At 38.7% G+C, this 15309-nt stretch overlaps 1 protein-coding gene across 9 annotated transcripts in view; it reads right to left on the bottom strand.

The window, feature by feature from the left end:
• Window positions 1-15309, bottom strand: part of atp8a1 (ATPase phospholipid transporting 8A1) — a 231901-nt gene that overhangs the window by 159213 nt on the left and 57379 nt on the right. For all 9 annotated transcript variants that reach the window (XR_004575679.1, XR_004575681.1, XR_004575680.1 and 6 more), the window contains 2 exons: window positions 12635-12734; window positions 2482-2580 (listed from right to left, as the gene is read on the bottom strand). Coding sequence is in view for 5 of the 9 variants with exons in the window: in XM_013132813.3 (XP_012988267.2) it covers window positions 2482-2580; window positions 12635-12734 (199 nt within the window). In the remaining 4 variants the exon portion in view is untranslated. The remainder of the gene's footprint in view (window positions 1-2481; window positions 2581-12634; window positions 12735-15309) is intronic.

Genomic DNA, 15309 nt, shown 5'->3' with positions numbered 1-15309 from the left:
TGAATGTTGGCTTATCAACTCCTAGTCTCCATCTATGTGTGGAAGACTAGGCCTTGGGCCAACAGAGACCACTAGAAGAAGTCTCCCCTTTGGGGGTACGTTTTAATAGCAGCAGTGGGGCTCCTGCTCCTTGTATTTTAGAGGTGAACAGGACTCTATTCCTTATGGGGAGAGCCAAGTTTGCAAAACCACCAATAGTAACATGCCCCTGCGGTCGTGTGTGAGCTTTCACCAAGTTGTCTAGGCAACCGACATTCTGTGATTACCTGTCTCCTGGACCTATGTCTGTATGCAACCTTGCATTCTCTAGGCTACATCATGGCAAAAACAATTCTTTGTATGTATATTTTTACAAGTGCTGATGTCAACTGTACAGCTAGGAAAGAATATAAGATTGAACCTCAGAAATGTAAAATGATAACAACTGTCATGACACCACTCTATGTTGGTCGGTACTTGTACTGTTTTGGTCATGATGCTTGCTCCAGTATATAAGATTAAACCTGAAATAATTAACTGTTATGCTAATGTTTTTACTTAATAAATTGCTTAATAAATTTTCATCTTCCAAAAATAATTATGGCTTTTGCCACATGCCGTTTTAACAGCATATAAGCCAGTAATAGGCTTACTAGTATCTAACTTACTACTTAAACTTAACACAGCCAACGCTATTTAATGGCGCACAAGCGTTTGTTTTTCTTTCATTTGTGAATGACACTGATACAATAACTATAAATATAGGTCACGATAACTGACTTTCTCATCAAGTGAAAAGACGAGAGAATCGTGGAAACCCCTACTGTTTCACTGCCCAAGGGGTTTTGATCTAGCCTATATTACCGCAAAAATCATGCACGGATGCGTACTTCGAAAATACAAAAGAAGTAATCGCAATATAAACTGTTTTATAGTAGGCTTACTATAACATAGCTTCTGAAGGTTATAGCCAGCGAAGGATTTGTCTATCCTGACCCAAAAAGCATGCATGGATGCGTACTTCGAAAATCCACCAGAAATAGCCACAACAAAACAGTGAACAGTTTTATTTTAGTCTTACTATAACATAGATAATGAAGGTTGTAGCCAGTGAAGTTTTTATCTATACAGATAAAATCCTAATGCATAATTTGCTTTGACTGTGACGAGATTTGAATGCGGGACCTATTAGTTGCAAGTCACGTCTCTAACCACTATGCTATTTAACAGTCAGTCACTCACTCACTCACCCACTCACCCACTCAGTCAGTCAGTAAGAGACATTCACTCTTCTTGGCCGGCTCCGCTTAAGCGGTCCGGCTAAAAAAGAGGTCATACACAGCTATGTACATAACTGATAAGTCATCTATCAGGAACTTCTACTGGAGAGTGTTGGGAGGATTAAGAGATTTGATCGGTGTATCATTGATAAACCAGGCAAGTTGATACAGAGGGCTGTGTCACCATTTAGGAGGAAGCATGGGGTGTTGAAAAGAGGGGTCACCTTCAACATAGTAAATACGAGTCAGCACTTTGCTGCTCCCATGTTTTTCACAAGTAGCTCTGCATAGCTAAGCTATAAAGCAAGTGTTGATAGAGTTGTAAGAGAACTGTAGCAGTCCATTGGGAGCTTGGCTATGCAGAGAGGATCGCATTGCAGGTTCACAATTAAACAGTGTAGCATCCTCTGTCTTAGTACAGTACTTAATTAATTTTAGTAATGTCAGAGGATCTTGGGCAATTCCAAAACAATTCCAAAATCTGTCATTATTATAGACACAAGACAAGTGAAAAGGGCCCACTATTGATACTACACACCTGAAGCAAGAATCTTTTGAATACAATTCCTCCTGTTTTCTAATGATAGACACTCCTTGCAAGCATTTTAATCATTACAAAATATTCCAGGATTAAGTGAAAATGTATTATTTATTCTATATAAAATTAGTGTTTTTCCTCATCTCGTACAATGTTCTCTTAAAAACAACTTCATAGCTGTAATAAAAAATATAGAGGGTATTAGGGATTGTATTGATATATTTCTTTAATATAATGTTGCCCTGATGCACTTCTCATATCTGGACTACAACTCATCAAGCCTCTGCAAATAACCCAAAATGCCACTGTTCTCAGCTTTCCCAATCTCGCCATGTCACCCAGCTTCTCCGCTCACTCCAGTAGCTTCCAGTTGATGCCTCTATTCAAAATAAGACAAGACCAAGTTGCTTGAATACTGACCAGCAAAGGGAAAGGCCCTCCCTGTCGTCAGGCAATTCTCAAAACCTACATCCCTACCAGAGCTTTTCTTCCAACCATCTCTATATTCTTTGTGGTCCTATAAAGCAGTCACTTCGGCACTTGACGTCAAGTACAGGATGCAAAAGTAAGCTCCAGATACTGACAGCCATGCAAATAAATTTGGGTAGCAAGGCAAGAAACAAACCGATTGTGCCATATGAAGTATCTCAAGAGGACATTTTGATTTAGCATTGGTAGCCTTACCAGGTCCTCGATGAATTCCTTGACTGCTGCCACCACCAAAATGAAGAGCAGGGGAACCAGCGTGGTCCAGCGACCCGTTGGCGACACATCCGGAATTTGCTGAAAGTAAAAAAGAAAAATGCTCTAGGTGAGCAGGAAATGACCACCTAAACACGTAACATGCATACAAAATGGCACCCAATTCCCTTTATATTGCACTATATATTATTGCAGTGCTCATACACTTTTTAAATACACATCCTATTTTTCAATCTCCAGCTCTCACAGGAGTTTCTATCCATCAACTGTTTAGAAAAGGCCAGGTCAGCTCCCATGGTCCGTGCTCATATTGGCACATTCATATTGCGATGAAGATTCATTGGTCAAACTGTCGTCCTTGAGCTTAGCACGGGAGAGAGTGGGAGGGTAGGCTGAGAGACCATTAACCATTACAGGGACAGGAGGAGGGCTATTCAATCAGTGTATTAATCCAGAATTAGCAGTAGTGTTTTGGAGAACCAGGTATAATTTGGGATGCAGTTAATGTTCTGGATGGAACATGGACAAGTAAGGGCTTGATGACATACTGTGAGTATTCACAGCTTCACCGGCTCTTGTAAGGAAGACATGGCGAACACAAAAGGAAAAATATGTGCACATCTCTAGTATGTCACATGTTAGCCCTATTCCGGAAACCAGCTTGTGTAGTAAACAACACAAAAACACAAAATACTGTATAAAGTGATGAATAAAAAATACAATTGTGCCAAGTGTATAATATGGTAGGTTTAAACATATGCAATTTGGGATGAGCAAACCTCTAATCGGATTTAAAAATAAAAACGGAATTAAAATCAATATCAGCATATTGTTAGGCAAGTTTTATTCAACATTGCTGCAATAATAAGGTAATGAAGATTCACGCGGCACCTGCTCTTCAAAGCACCCCTTTCAAGTTTGTGGGTTCAGGCTAAAACATCCTCTAAGCACTCATTAACATTGACAGTCAGCAGAATCCAGGACAAGAAAATTGAATCCTTAACACTTGACCTGAATCTACTAACTTAATTGTCTCTTTGGAGTTTCAAAACACCTTGGTGTTTTGGGATAAACACACAAGTTCGGTTAGCATAAAATAAATCCCACTTAAAAAGGGTCTCCAATATTTTTGTTAAACTTTTGCATTTGCTCTGACAATAGTGCTTAAGAACCAAATGGGTTAAAGAAAACTTCGGACTACCTCAACATAATGCAGGTATTTGCACTACATTAGCGTAATTGTTTTCCCTAAGCTGTGCCATTGAGGCACTGGACCCACTGTGCAACCTCATTGAACATAGTTGGGCGAGTCGTCTTATTCACATGTTTAGTGCCTACAGTACTTAAATGTTTCCAGCTATAGAAAATCATATTCTGTCAAACCATGTTGATTGGCAGTGGACTCTTAACACATCAGAGCACTTCAGACATTTTGCATGTTTTAAGTTGGTCGGTGTTGAATGATTCCATATTACCTAGAACATAAAGGCACTGGTTTGTAAGTTATTTTACTTCATTAACATCAACCATCAAACCACTTGGGGCTGACCGAAAAACAGGCACCACACTCTTAACCATGTTCATAGATGAGATTAAGCCAGCAGCAGAAGAATTTATGAAATTAGCCCAACTAGGGCTGGGGGATAATTAAATAAAAATTGCTATCAAGTTTTTTAAAAACTTAAATAATTTTATAATTTATATAAACGCAATGGTTGATATCGCAAAATTGCTATTTTTACAAAGAATTAAGAAAGCAATTTTTTTATTCAGGATTTAGTTATAATGCTGCACACCAGTGTTATTGTAATTGCACTATTCCAATTAATAGTTCATGGTTTAGACTACACTATCATTAAAAGTACAAAAAAATAACCTGGCATTTAATTTTAAGCATAAACAGTAAATAAATAAATGAAATGGTTTTTAAAAGTACATTTTAAGATTAAAATGACATAATAAACACAGTTAGGTCCAGAAATATTTGGACACTGAAACAATTTTCATAATTTTGTCTCTGTACGCCACCACAATGGATTTGAAATGAAACAACCGAGATGCAATTGAAGTGCAGAATTTCAGCTTTAATTCAAGGGGTTGAACAAAAATATCATACTGTATGCAGGGCTCAACATACGTTTTTTGCCACTAGTGTTTTTGAAACTTACTAGCCTGAATAACATTTTTACTGTCCCTCCTTCCAAAAGTTTTTCATTGTTACAACATAGAACCAAATATTTGTGTTACTTAACCTGATTAATCATATATGAAATGCATTCTGTATATATAAAAAAAAAGATATAATATATAATTTTATATTTCTTTCATAGCATTTCTAATGACAAAACTTTATAATAAAAAAATAAAAAAGTTATTGACTTTCAAACAAAACACTGACTCATTCACCCCAGGAAACAAGGCGACGGGCCGGTCTGCCAGTTGCTAGGTATGCAGTTGTTATGTCGTGCAATCACCCAGTGGGCATCTGCATTAAAATTCCTGATACAACCAAGGGCCCTGAAGACGGATTGTCAGCCACCCCCTTGGCTGTCATGCTGACCAGGTGCTGTTTGCTATTGGCATGGCTGGTCAGGGATTGTTTGCCAAAGTTGTCAGTGCCTTTGTAAAAAGACCCTCATTGGTCCGTTCCAGCTGTGGACTTAGGACAGTGCACCTGAGTTCCATTGATGTCGAAACAGGTAAAAATGTTTGCTTTCATTTGAGCTCATAGTTATCCTTCTTCAATTGAGTGACTCGCACAAGTTTTATCTGGTCAACAGCGCACAAAAGGAGCTGCAAGGTAGTTTTGTGTGCTTGTGCCAGATTTTGAAACATCTGGAGGATGTCGAGTTTATAATGTAATTATTATATTACAATATCTAATTTCTTTGCGGTGGCCCGATTCAGACAGTGACTTGCTAGTTTGATAAGTCCCAACTTTTTACTGGCCCTGGGCCATCGGGCCATCATTATTGATATGAAACGTTTAGGAATTGCAACCATTTTCATACACAGTCCCCTTATATCAGAGGCTAAAATGTAATTGGACAAATTAAACGCAATCATAAATAAAATGTAAATTTTTAATACTTTGTCAAGAATTCTTTGCAGGCAATGACTGCTTGATGTCTGGAACGCATGAACATCACCAAATGCTGGGTTTCCTCTTTTGTGATGCTTTGCAAGGCATTTACTGCAGCGGTCTTCAGTTGTTGTTTGTTCGTGAGTCGTTCTGCCGGAGGTATTGTCTTTAGCAAGTTCAGGTCAGGTGATTGTCTTGGACATGCAGAATATTCAAATTATTTGCTTTATAAAACTAATGGGTTGCTCTTACAGTATGTTTTGGGTCATTGTCCATTTGTAAAGTGAAGTGCTGTCCAATCGTCATCGCTGTATTTGGCTGAATCTGAGCAGACAATCTATCGCTATACACTTCAGAATGTATCCAGCTACTTCTGTCTTCTGTCACATCAATAATCACTAGTGACCCAGTCCCATTAGAAGCCATGCATGCCCATGCCATCACACTGCCTCCACTGTGTTTTACAGATGATGTGGAATGCTTCACATCATGAAGCATGAAGCCATTTCAAGCCTTCTCCATACTTTTTCCTTCCAATGATTCTGGTACAGGTTGATCTTAGTTTCATCAGTCCAAAGAATGCTTTTCCAGAGCTGGAAACATTTTTTTAATGTTTTTGGCAACATCTAATCTAGCCTTTCTATTCTTGAGGCTTATGAATGGTTTGCACCTTGTGGTGAACCCTCTGTGTTTCCTCACTTGTCTTTATGGTAGACTTAGGTAATGGTATGCCTACTTCTTGGAGTGTTCATCACTAGGCTGGATGTTGTGAAGGGATTTTTCTTTACTATGGAAAGGATCCTATGATCCTCCACCACTGTTGTCTTCCGTGGAAGTCAAGGCTTTTTTGTGTTGCAGAGCTCAACAATGAGTTCTTTTATTTCTCAGAATGTACTCCTAATGTTCCTGCTATCTCTCTGATGGATTTATTTTTTGCAGCCTAAGAATGGCTTGTTTCACTCCCATTGAGAGCTCCTTTGACTGTATGTTGTGGGTTTCCAAATGTGAATGCCACACCTGGAATCAACTCCAGACCTTTTACAAGATTAATTGATGAAGAAATAACAAAGGAATAGCCCACACTTCAGACAAGTCTAAGTCAAGCATCTCCATGCAAGTCTGAGTCAAGTCTCAAGTCACAGCATGCAAGTCCGAGTCGGAGCTCAAGTCACAGCATGCAAGTCTGAGTCAAGTCTCAAGGAGTTTAAGCACTAAAGGCTATAGTTATAGTCTATTATTCCAAAACAAGTCCTTTCAACTTAAGGTGCACTTTTTGTGGATGACTAAATAATAGTGGGCTATTTTATGGGCTATTTTAAATGAGCAGTTGATAATCTAGTACACTAATACTTTATTGAAACATTTAATGTTCAATCGAAGTATGATAATGTTGAAGCTGGGGCTGGCCTATTCTATCTACTGTCCTGTCTGGCATTAGCAAAATTGTCTAATGGTTTTACATATGTTTTACATAGGTTAGCCATGAGCTAATAAAAATGACTGTATCATTTCGCATCTCAAAATGGGACTCCTAAATGTTAGAACCCTTGCTCCAAAGGCAGTTGCAGTAAATGAATTAATCTCTGATCATAAACTAGATGTTATTGGTTTATGTGAATCGTGGCTAAAGCCTGATGAATTAATTGCTTTAAATGAGGCCTCTCCTCCTGGCTATACAAGTGATCATATCCCTCGTGCATCCCAAAAAGGAGGGGGTGTTGCTAAAATTTATGACAGTAAATATAAACTTACTCTCAAACACTGATTTTCATTCTTTTGAAATTTTACTCATGAAAATTAACCAGGCCGATAAATCGTTTAACATAGCTACTATTTATAGGCCCCCGGGCCATACACAATGTTCCTCAATCAGTTTCCAGAATTCTTGTCAAACCTTGTAGTCATGTCAGATAGTATTCTAATTATTGGCGATTTCAATATTCATATAGAAAAGTCCAATGATCCTCTTCAAAAAGCCTTTGAAGCCATAATTGACTCAATGGGTTTCATCCAACATGTCTCAGGTCCAACACATTGCCACAATCACACCTTAGATTTAGTCCTGTCCCGAGAAATAGATATTGTAGATCTAATAATTTCCCCCCAAAATCCTATTGGATCACTGTCTTATTACATTTACCGTTAAAACAAGAAATCCACTTGCTCCGTAAACAATGAGTTTCAAAAGCCGTACTATAAATTCTCGGACTACAAATAAATTCCTTGAAGTTTGCTCATTAACGACAGAGTAAATAAATCTGTAAACGATCAAATCGACGATCTAATTTCAACACTGCGAAATACATTAGATACGGTTGCACCGCTAAAAACAAAAGAAATAGGCAACAAGAAACTTGCTCCCTGGTACACAGACAATACTAGAGCACTTAAGCAAGCCTCCAGAAAATTGGAGCGAAAGTAGTGCTCAACCAAGTTGGAAGTATTCAGACTAGCCTGGATAGACAGTACACTACAATACCGAAAATCACTCACGTCTGCTCGATCAGCTTATTTCTCCAACCTGATTGAGGTGAACAGAAACAATCCAAAAACTTTTTTCGATACAGTTGCAAAGTTAACAAAAAAGCAAAGCTCAACAAGTGAAGTGGGTCTTCACTTTAGTTGTAATGAATACATGAACTACTTTGATGAAAAGATCATCACCATTAGAAAACAAATAACTGACTCCTCCTGAAATAGTTATAGTCCTCAAAATCTCAGTTGTCCTGAGAATGTCCTGAACCTCCCTGACCAGGTGTCAATGGGGACACTTGAATTTTTTGATACCGTATCGCTCAACACATTTACTAAATTTGGAATGAGTTCTAAACCCACAAACTGTCAGCTAGACCCGATTCCAACAAAAAAACTAAAAGGAGCCATTTCCTGTGCTAGGTCAGCCAATGTTGAACATAATAAATTGCTCCCATTCCTCCGGATGTGTACCTGCGGAAATTAAGCCTCTTCTAAAAAAAATCTAATCTGGATCCCGACATTAATTGTTCTGTTCACTTTTATTGTGATACAATGCATATTTGTGTAAGAAAAAGGGTGTTGAAAAGTGTTTTTGGAATGGCAGAATAGTTCCACAGGGCTGTTTGTGGTCTGATTTCAAGGATAAATAGTGACATAATTATGGCGGTCATAAACATATTGGAATGCTTGCACAAAAGGTGACTAATTTCATTGTTCTGTTCACATTTATTGTGATACATTGCATTTTTGTGCAAGAAAAAGGGTTTGAAAAGTGTTTTTGTAACAGTTCCACAAGGGTTTTTGGGCTGATTTAAATGAAAAATTGTGTCAAAACGTGTTGGACAAAAGACAAATAATTTCATTTCTGTTCACATTCATTGTGAAGCCTTTTCTTACACAAATGTGCATTGTGTTTGCACAGAACATATGTATTGGGAGTATCACTCCGTATGGGTGTGTTATGGTCAGAATTCAATGATATATTGAAAGTATTTACTTTATTGTGCATTTTTCCCTAAAACACTACTATTATATTAGCTGAGGTACTTTGGAATAATTTGATGCCAAATACACAATGATCGATTTATATTACATATTGTTTATAAGCCCAAAAATAAAAGTAGCGAAACCCAAAAATTTCAAGCGTAGTACTCAGGGGGTTAAACAATTATAGGCCAATATCGAACCTCCCATTCCTCACTAAAATCTTAGAAAAATGTGTTTCCCAGCAACTGAATGCCTTCCTGAAGACAAATAACATTTCTGAAATGCTCCAGTCCGGTTTCAGATCCCATCATAGTACTGAGGCTGCACTCGTGAAGGTAACAAATTACCTTCTAATGGCCTCAGACAAAGGTTCCGCATCCGTTCTGTTGCTTCTTGATCTTTGTGCTGCTTTTGACACTACTGATCACTCCCTTCTCATAGAGAGACTGGAAACCCATATTGGGCTACGTGGACATGTTCTAGCCTGGTTTAAATGTTATTTATCTGAAAGATATCAGTTTGTTAGTGTGGGTGGCATATCCTCGTTTTAGGACCCAAGAAACAAAGAGCAAATCTCACTGTGAACCTCGACGGCTACATGGTCGTATCCCAAAAAACTGTAAGAAACCTCAGCGTTACCCTTGATCCTGACCTCTCCTCTGATGAACATATAAAATATGTCTCAAGAGTTGCTTATTTTCATCTTCGAAACATAAACTTCAATTAGTGCTGCACACAACTTCTAGAATCCTAACTAGAACAAAAAAAATTACTCCTGTACTTGCATCCTTACACTGGCTGCCTGTTAGGGTTAGGGCTGATTTTAAGATTTTACTGTTAACCTATAAATCACTACATGGACTTGCTCCTACTTACCTTGCTGAAATGATCCAGCCATACATACCTACACGTAACCTACGATCACAAGATGCAGGCCTTTAAATTGTACCTAGAATTTCTAAACAAAAAGCCGTAGGCAGGTCCTTTTCTCATAGAGCACCACTACTGTGGAATGATCTGCAAATTAAGGTTAGAAATGCAAACTCTGTGCAAACTTTCAAGTGTCTACTAAAAACTCTTCAGCACGGTTTATGATTAGGTTTAGACTGGCCCGGGGGCGTGAAGGTTACCAGTAGGCTTGATACTGTCCACCCTTGCTGTCTTGCCAGGTGGGCTCTCGTCGCCACTGGGATGCTCTCCCTCTTCCCCCTTTCGGGGGAAGAGTCATTGGCTTGTTGTTGTCTCTCTGTTGCGCACTTGTGCAATTGGGCTGTACTCTGCTGGCAATACTCAGCCCTCATTCAGGGTGGTTGTGGTTGGTGGGTGTCTCTTTGGTTGATGCCTGGCAATGTGGGTGGATTGATTTCTTGCCTTTTGGGCCCTGTCCGGGGCCTCCCCCGGTAGGGCCACAGTGTCGCTGGACCCCCCCTGTCTCAGTCCCAAGGTCTTATGATATACTATTGTGCTGGGGGATTGGGTCAGTTCTCCTTCCCCACTAAATTCTCCTCCTCCACTATTCTCCTCCTCCCGTTTTAAACTTTAGGAGGACATGAGGTCCTGGTCCACACCTGCAGAGTACCTGGTTTGGGGGGCCCGTTGCTGTCCCTGTACTTCTGACCTAGTCTAAATTTAAATAGACACTGGATTTAGCCCACATGCATTTATTAATTATTCCAATTGGGACTCTTAATATCTCACCTAGCACAGCCAGAAGAGGACTGGTCACCCCTCTGAGCCTGGGTCCTCTCTAGGTTTCTTTCTAAATTGCGGCCTTCTTAGGGAGTTTTTCCTAGCCACTAAATTTCAACACTACTGTTGTTTGCTCCTTGGGCTTTAAGGCCGGTGGTTTCTGTAAAAGCACTTTGTGACAACTGCGGTTGTAAAAAGGGCTTTATAAATACATTTGATCGATTGATTGAGCTAACAGCCCTTTGTGTTCTGTGTGGTTATATGTGTTAGCCAGATATTAGCTACTGTAACTAATTAGCTGGCAAAGATTAAAATCAGGCCCAATTCTTGACAGCAAACTATCATTAGGCTTCTCACTGAATGTAAAACATATTTTTCGCTAAATTCAATTACAAATGGAACAGATGCACTAGCGCTAACGTTACTGTGATGGTAATTTCTAAAGTTCCAACAGTTCTATGAAAATGGTAAGGTAAGACAGGAGAAATCAATTGCACAATAAACGGTTTAATATACTTGCAAGGAAAGAGTATGCAGGTTACAAAGTAACAGTGAATAGTCTCTAAAGCACATTCAATACATTCAATACTTATAGAGAAATGGGTGGGGTTAGGAATCCACATGGTCGTACCATAAAACCACCTATGTTCCTTATCCTTCCTACCACCTGTTGTGCATCTTCCCCTATCCTGTCCTAAAACCCATTGATCTGCATCTACCCCCGTCCGGCTGTACCTCAACACCTCATACTTCCTTTCCCACAGCACAACCAACATTCCTTTTCTCATCTAAACAGTTGGGGCTCAGTCGTTTAATCAATAAGAATACATTGTAAAAGAAATTTCCCTGACATTACCTAGGTGACTTTCAAATGTAATCGCTTGAGCTACCAGACCAGAACAAAGCATGAAGGCAGGTTTTTTCCTTAGTTTTAGCTATTCTATATTTACCTTCCAAGTGTGAAAATTTCCCTGACACAAGTCATGAATCCAATGACTACACGTCCAAATCAAGTCCTTTGAACAGATTGCAAGTCAAGTCACACGTCAACATATTGGTGACTTAAGTGCGACTTGAGTCACCAACTCTGGCTGACACCTGTCCATGAAATAGCTTATGAGTCAACTGTCCAATTACTTTTGGTAATATGTAGAGGGGGCTACATATTAAAGAGCTGTAATTCCCAAACCCTTCCTCCAATTTGGATGTGAATACCCTCAAATTGCAGCTGAAAGACTGTACTTGTTGCCCATTCATTATTTAACTGTAACTTTAACATATTTTGGTAAACAGCAAAACTTGTGTCAGTGTCTAATTATTTCCATACCTAACTGTGTATCTTGAATATATTGTGATGTAAGTTTTTTTTATTGTGATCGCCCAGCCCATGTTGGGCTAATCAATCTCTATGGGGAACAGATGTGTCACAATCATATGCAAATCACAATATTTTTAATATTGCTTTTGCTTTGGAATAACAATTTTTCTTATTGTTAAATATAATTTGAATATTGAATATGAATTTGAAAGTCCTAATAATTAACACATCCAACCCAAAACAATGGTGCAAAAAAAAGGTTGTACAGTCACCAAAGTTCTGGAGAGGATCTTTAAAAATCCAAGCTCCAATGCCCACATGAGAAGATTCTGACAATATCTTTGCCATAAATATTTTTCTCAGTGACATAACAGCTGTGATGCTTCTCTGTGGCAGCCTATGCATTTTTCACCAAGTGATTTGATGAACCAGTCAACACTAATTTATTTTAGGCAGGGACACTCCTGCTAGGTATGCATTATTAAGTATTGTGTGTGTGTGTGTGAAGTGTGTGAATATAAGGGTGACCTTAGCAATAGATGTCAAGACCTTAGGAACCAATAGAAATAACATTTCCATCTTACCTGTAGGAGAGCGATGAATAGGAAGAAAGAGTTGGCAGCCCTTCTGAACTGAGAGTAGAGGAACCGAGGCAGGAAGGTAAGGACATTATATTTCGCAGTGCTGCAGGGCAAAAAAAAATTTAATTAAAAGAGACACAGACACACAGTGACAGATGAGATGAAAGAGAAAATGGCAGGGAGAGAAATACAGAAAACACTAAAGTATTTTAAGTTGTATTAATCATTTCTACATTACCCTCAGACATCCTGTTACCCCAGCATTTCAACAACAACAAAAAGAACATAAATGTACACACACTCCTGGAAGCAGTTCCTCCGAAGTGGAGGGGGGTGGCTAAGCTCTGAGCTCCAGCTGAAAATGCACCGCTTGTTAAGACCGGCAGGCCAGTGGACCAAATGACTGTAAAGCATGGTCAGGGGGACTCAAAGTGTTGAATTGAAGGCACCTTAAGTAGCAGGCTAAGAAACTTTGGATTGAGACGTATGCCCAGATTTCATGCCAGCGGGCACTGGTCGACAGACACAGAAAGAAAATACTGCAAGCAATCTAAAGGGATTGGGTACATGGAGAATAGCCTTTGGTTTTCAGGGTGTTTTTTTTGGTCAATGGCACTGACAATTCTACACAAACTTATATTTACTAGTGTAGAAAGGCATAGCTTGAAGCGACACCAGTCAAGTGTTTGTGCACATGCGCAATCCATAAGCACGACAAAAGATAAGATTGACTATGAAAACACACTTTTATTGTTCTATCCCGAAGGGGACCCTTGTGGGAATTTCTGGGTCAACACTGATCCCGAAATTTACATTGCCCTTTTCCTAATCCTAAATCTAACCTTAAACTCAATCTAGACCTGAGTAAGGATGGGCACGCATAGTCGAATATTCGAATACCCGAATTGTATTTTGTATTTGAATACTTGTGTGTATATTTGGTTGAAATTAGATATAAATAGATGTTATTTTTCTAAATACTTTTAAAATTCCAATCAAACTTTTTTACATATGACGATATACCATGACATTTTTTTAAAAGTATACAATTTTAAGTTGTTTTTATAACATGCATTCCTTTACACGTTTGTTGTTTACGTTCCTCAATCAAAACGGTAGTAGTGTGGCAGGCCCAGTCAGAATTACGTAATATATAGTTCTTAGCCTACTGTTAGCAAGTGGATGAAAGTCAACTAATTCAAGATAAGATGTAATATATTTACTGAATAAAATTTACCTCCGGAAAAATATTTGGCCACAAAACGCTACATAAAATGTTTAGCTGTGGAAATGAAAGGTGGTTGAGAGTGCAGAAAATGGTTATTTAAGCAAATAGCATATAGCTGGCAAGCTAAGCTAACTAGCTCCATCCAATAATCTCAATGTTGTGTGTTGATTGTCTTCTAGTTCAGTAGTTTTGCATGTCAACCACACGGCTTCCTCCATACACAGAGTCGCTTTTTTTTGTCACATTGAGCCAATAGCTCAGGTGGTATCAGTAGTTTTTAAAAACATGTATTTGGTTAACCGAATACTATTCGAATAACAACACTATTCAGATGGTAAAATATTGTTCAATGCACATCCCTATACTTGAGATCAGGTGATTGACTCAGCCACTGCAGAATATTCCACTTCTTTGCCTTAAAAAACTCCTGGGTTGCTTTCGCAGTAAGTTGCTTTCGCAGGTCATTGTCTATCTGTAAAGTTAAGTGCAGTCCAATCAACTTCGCTGAATTTGGCTGAATCTGAGCAGAAAACAGGTGCATCTCAAAAAATATGCATATCATGGAAAGTTTTATTTTTCGCTGCAATGCTAATTAAGAAGGGACACCTTCATATAATCTAGATTCATTACACAAAGTGAAACATTTCAAGCTTTTTTTGTTTCAATCGTGATGATTATGGCTTACAGCTCATGGACATCAACAAGAAACCAGGCAAGCCTAGTTCAGCCGGCCCGCAATAGAAAGTGGTGCCATCTTGAGATTTGAACCCGGGTCACCCACGTGAAAGGCTGCCGTTAACCACTACACCACGGAGCCGTACATTTGCCGGCTGACAGTATAACCTCTTGTCTATACTGACACCCGACATCTGTATATCCTGAACAAATCCTCTTTTGCTACTGGCCGTTTTAATAGTTAATTTGCCATTCGTGAATGACATTGATACAGTTAAACTGACTATGTTACTAAGACCACAAATAGCGTTTATGTATGCCGTTTGCCACTGGCCATTTTAACAGCGTATTAGCCAGTAATAAGATTGACCGGTATCTACTAACTTACCGGAATAGTCATAAGAATTGAGCAATTGCTAGCGAGTCTGCCAAAGCTATTTAATTTCATTAGAACGTATGTTTTTCTTTCATGGCAAAACAACATACTTTTATCTTTCATTCATGAATGACATTTATACAGTAACTATCAATAAAGGCGACGATAACTAACTTTTCATCAAATTAAAAGAAAAGAGAATTGTGGAATCTACCAGAAAATATTAATAAATGTTGTTGCTGTCAATAGATTTGAACTTAGGTCTTCCACATGAGACGCACGTCTTTAACCACACACCACGGCATTTCCCGTTTCAGCAGTTGCTATAATCCATTGAGAATTGTGTTAAACTGACTAACGTTTCTTACTAAGTTTACCTCCACCATAGCATCTATGAAC

Source organism: Esox lucius, chromosome 4 (assembly GCF_011004845.1).
Source record: "Esox lucius isolate fEsoLuc1 chromosome 4, fEsoLuc1.pri, whole genome shotgun sequence".
Taxonomy (NCBI): domain Eukaryota; kingdom Metazoa; phylum Chordata; class Actinopteri; order Esociformes; family Esocidae; genus Esox; species Esox lucius.
This window is presented reverse-complemented; position numbering and strand designations above follow the sequence as displayed.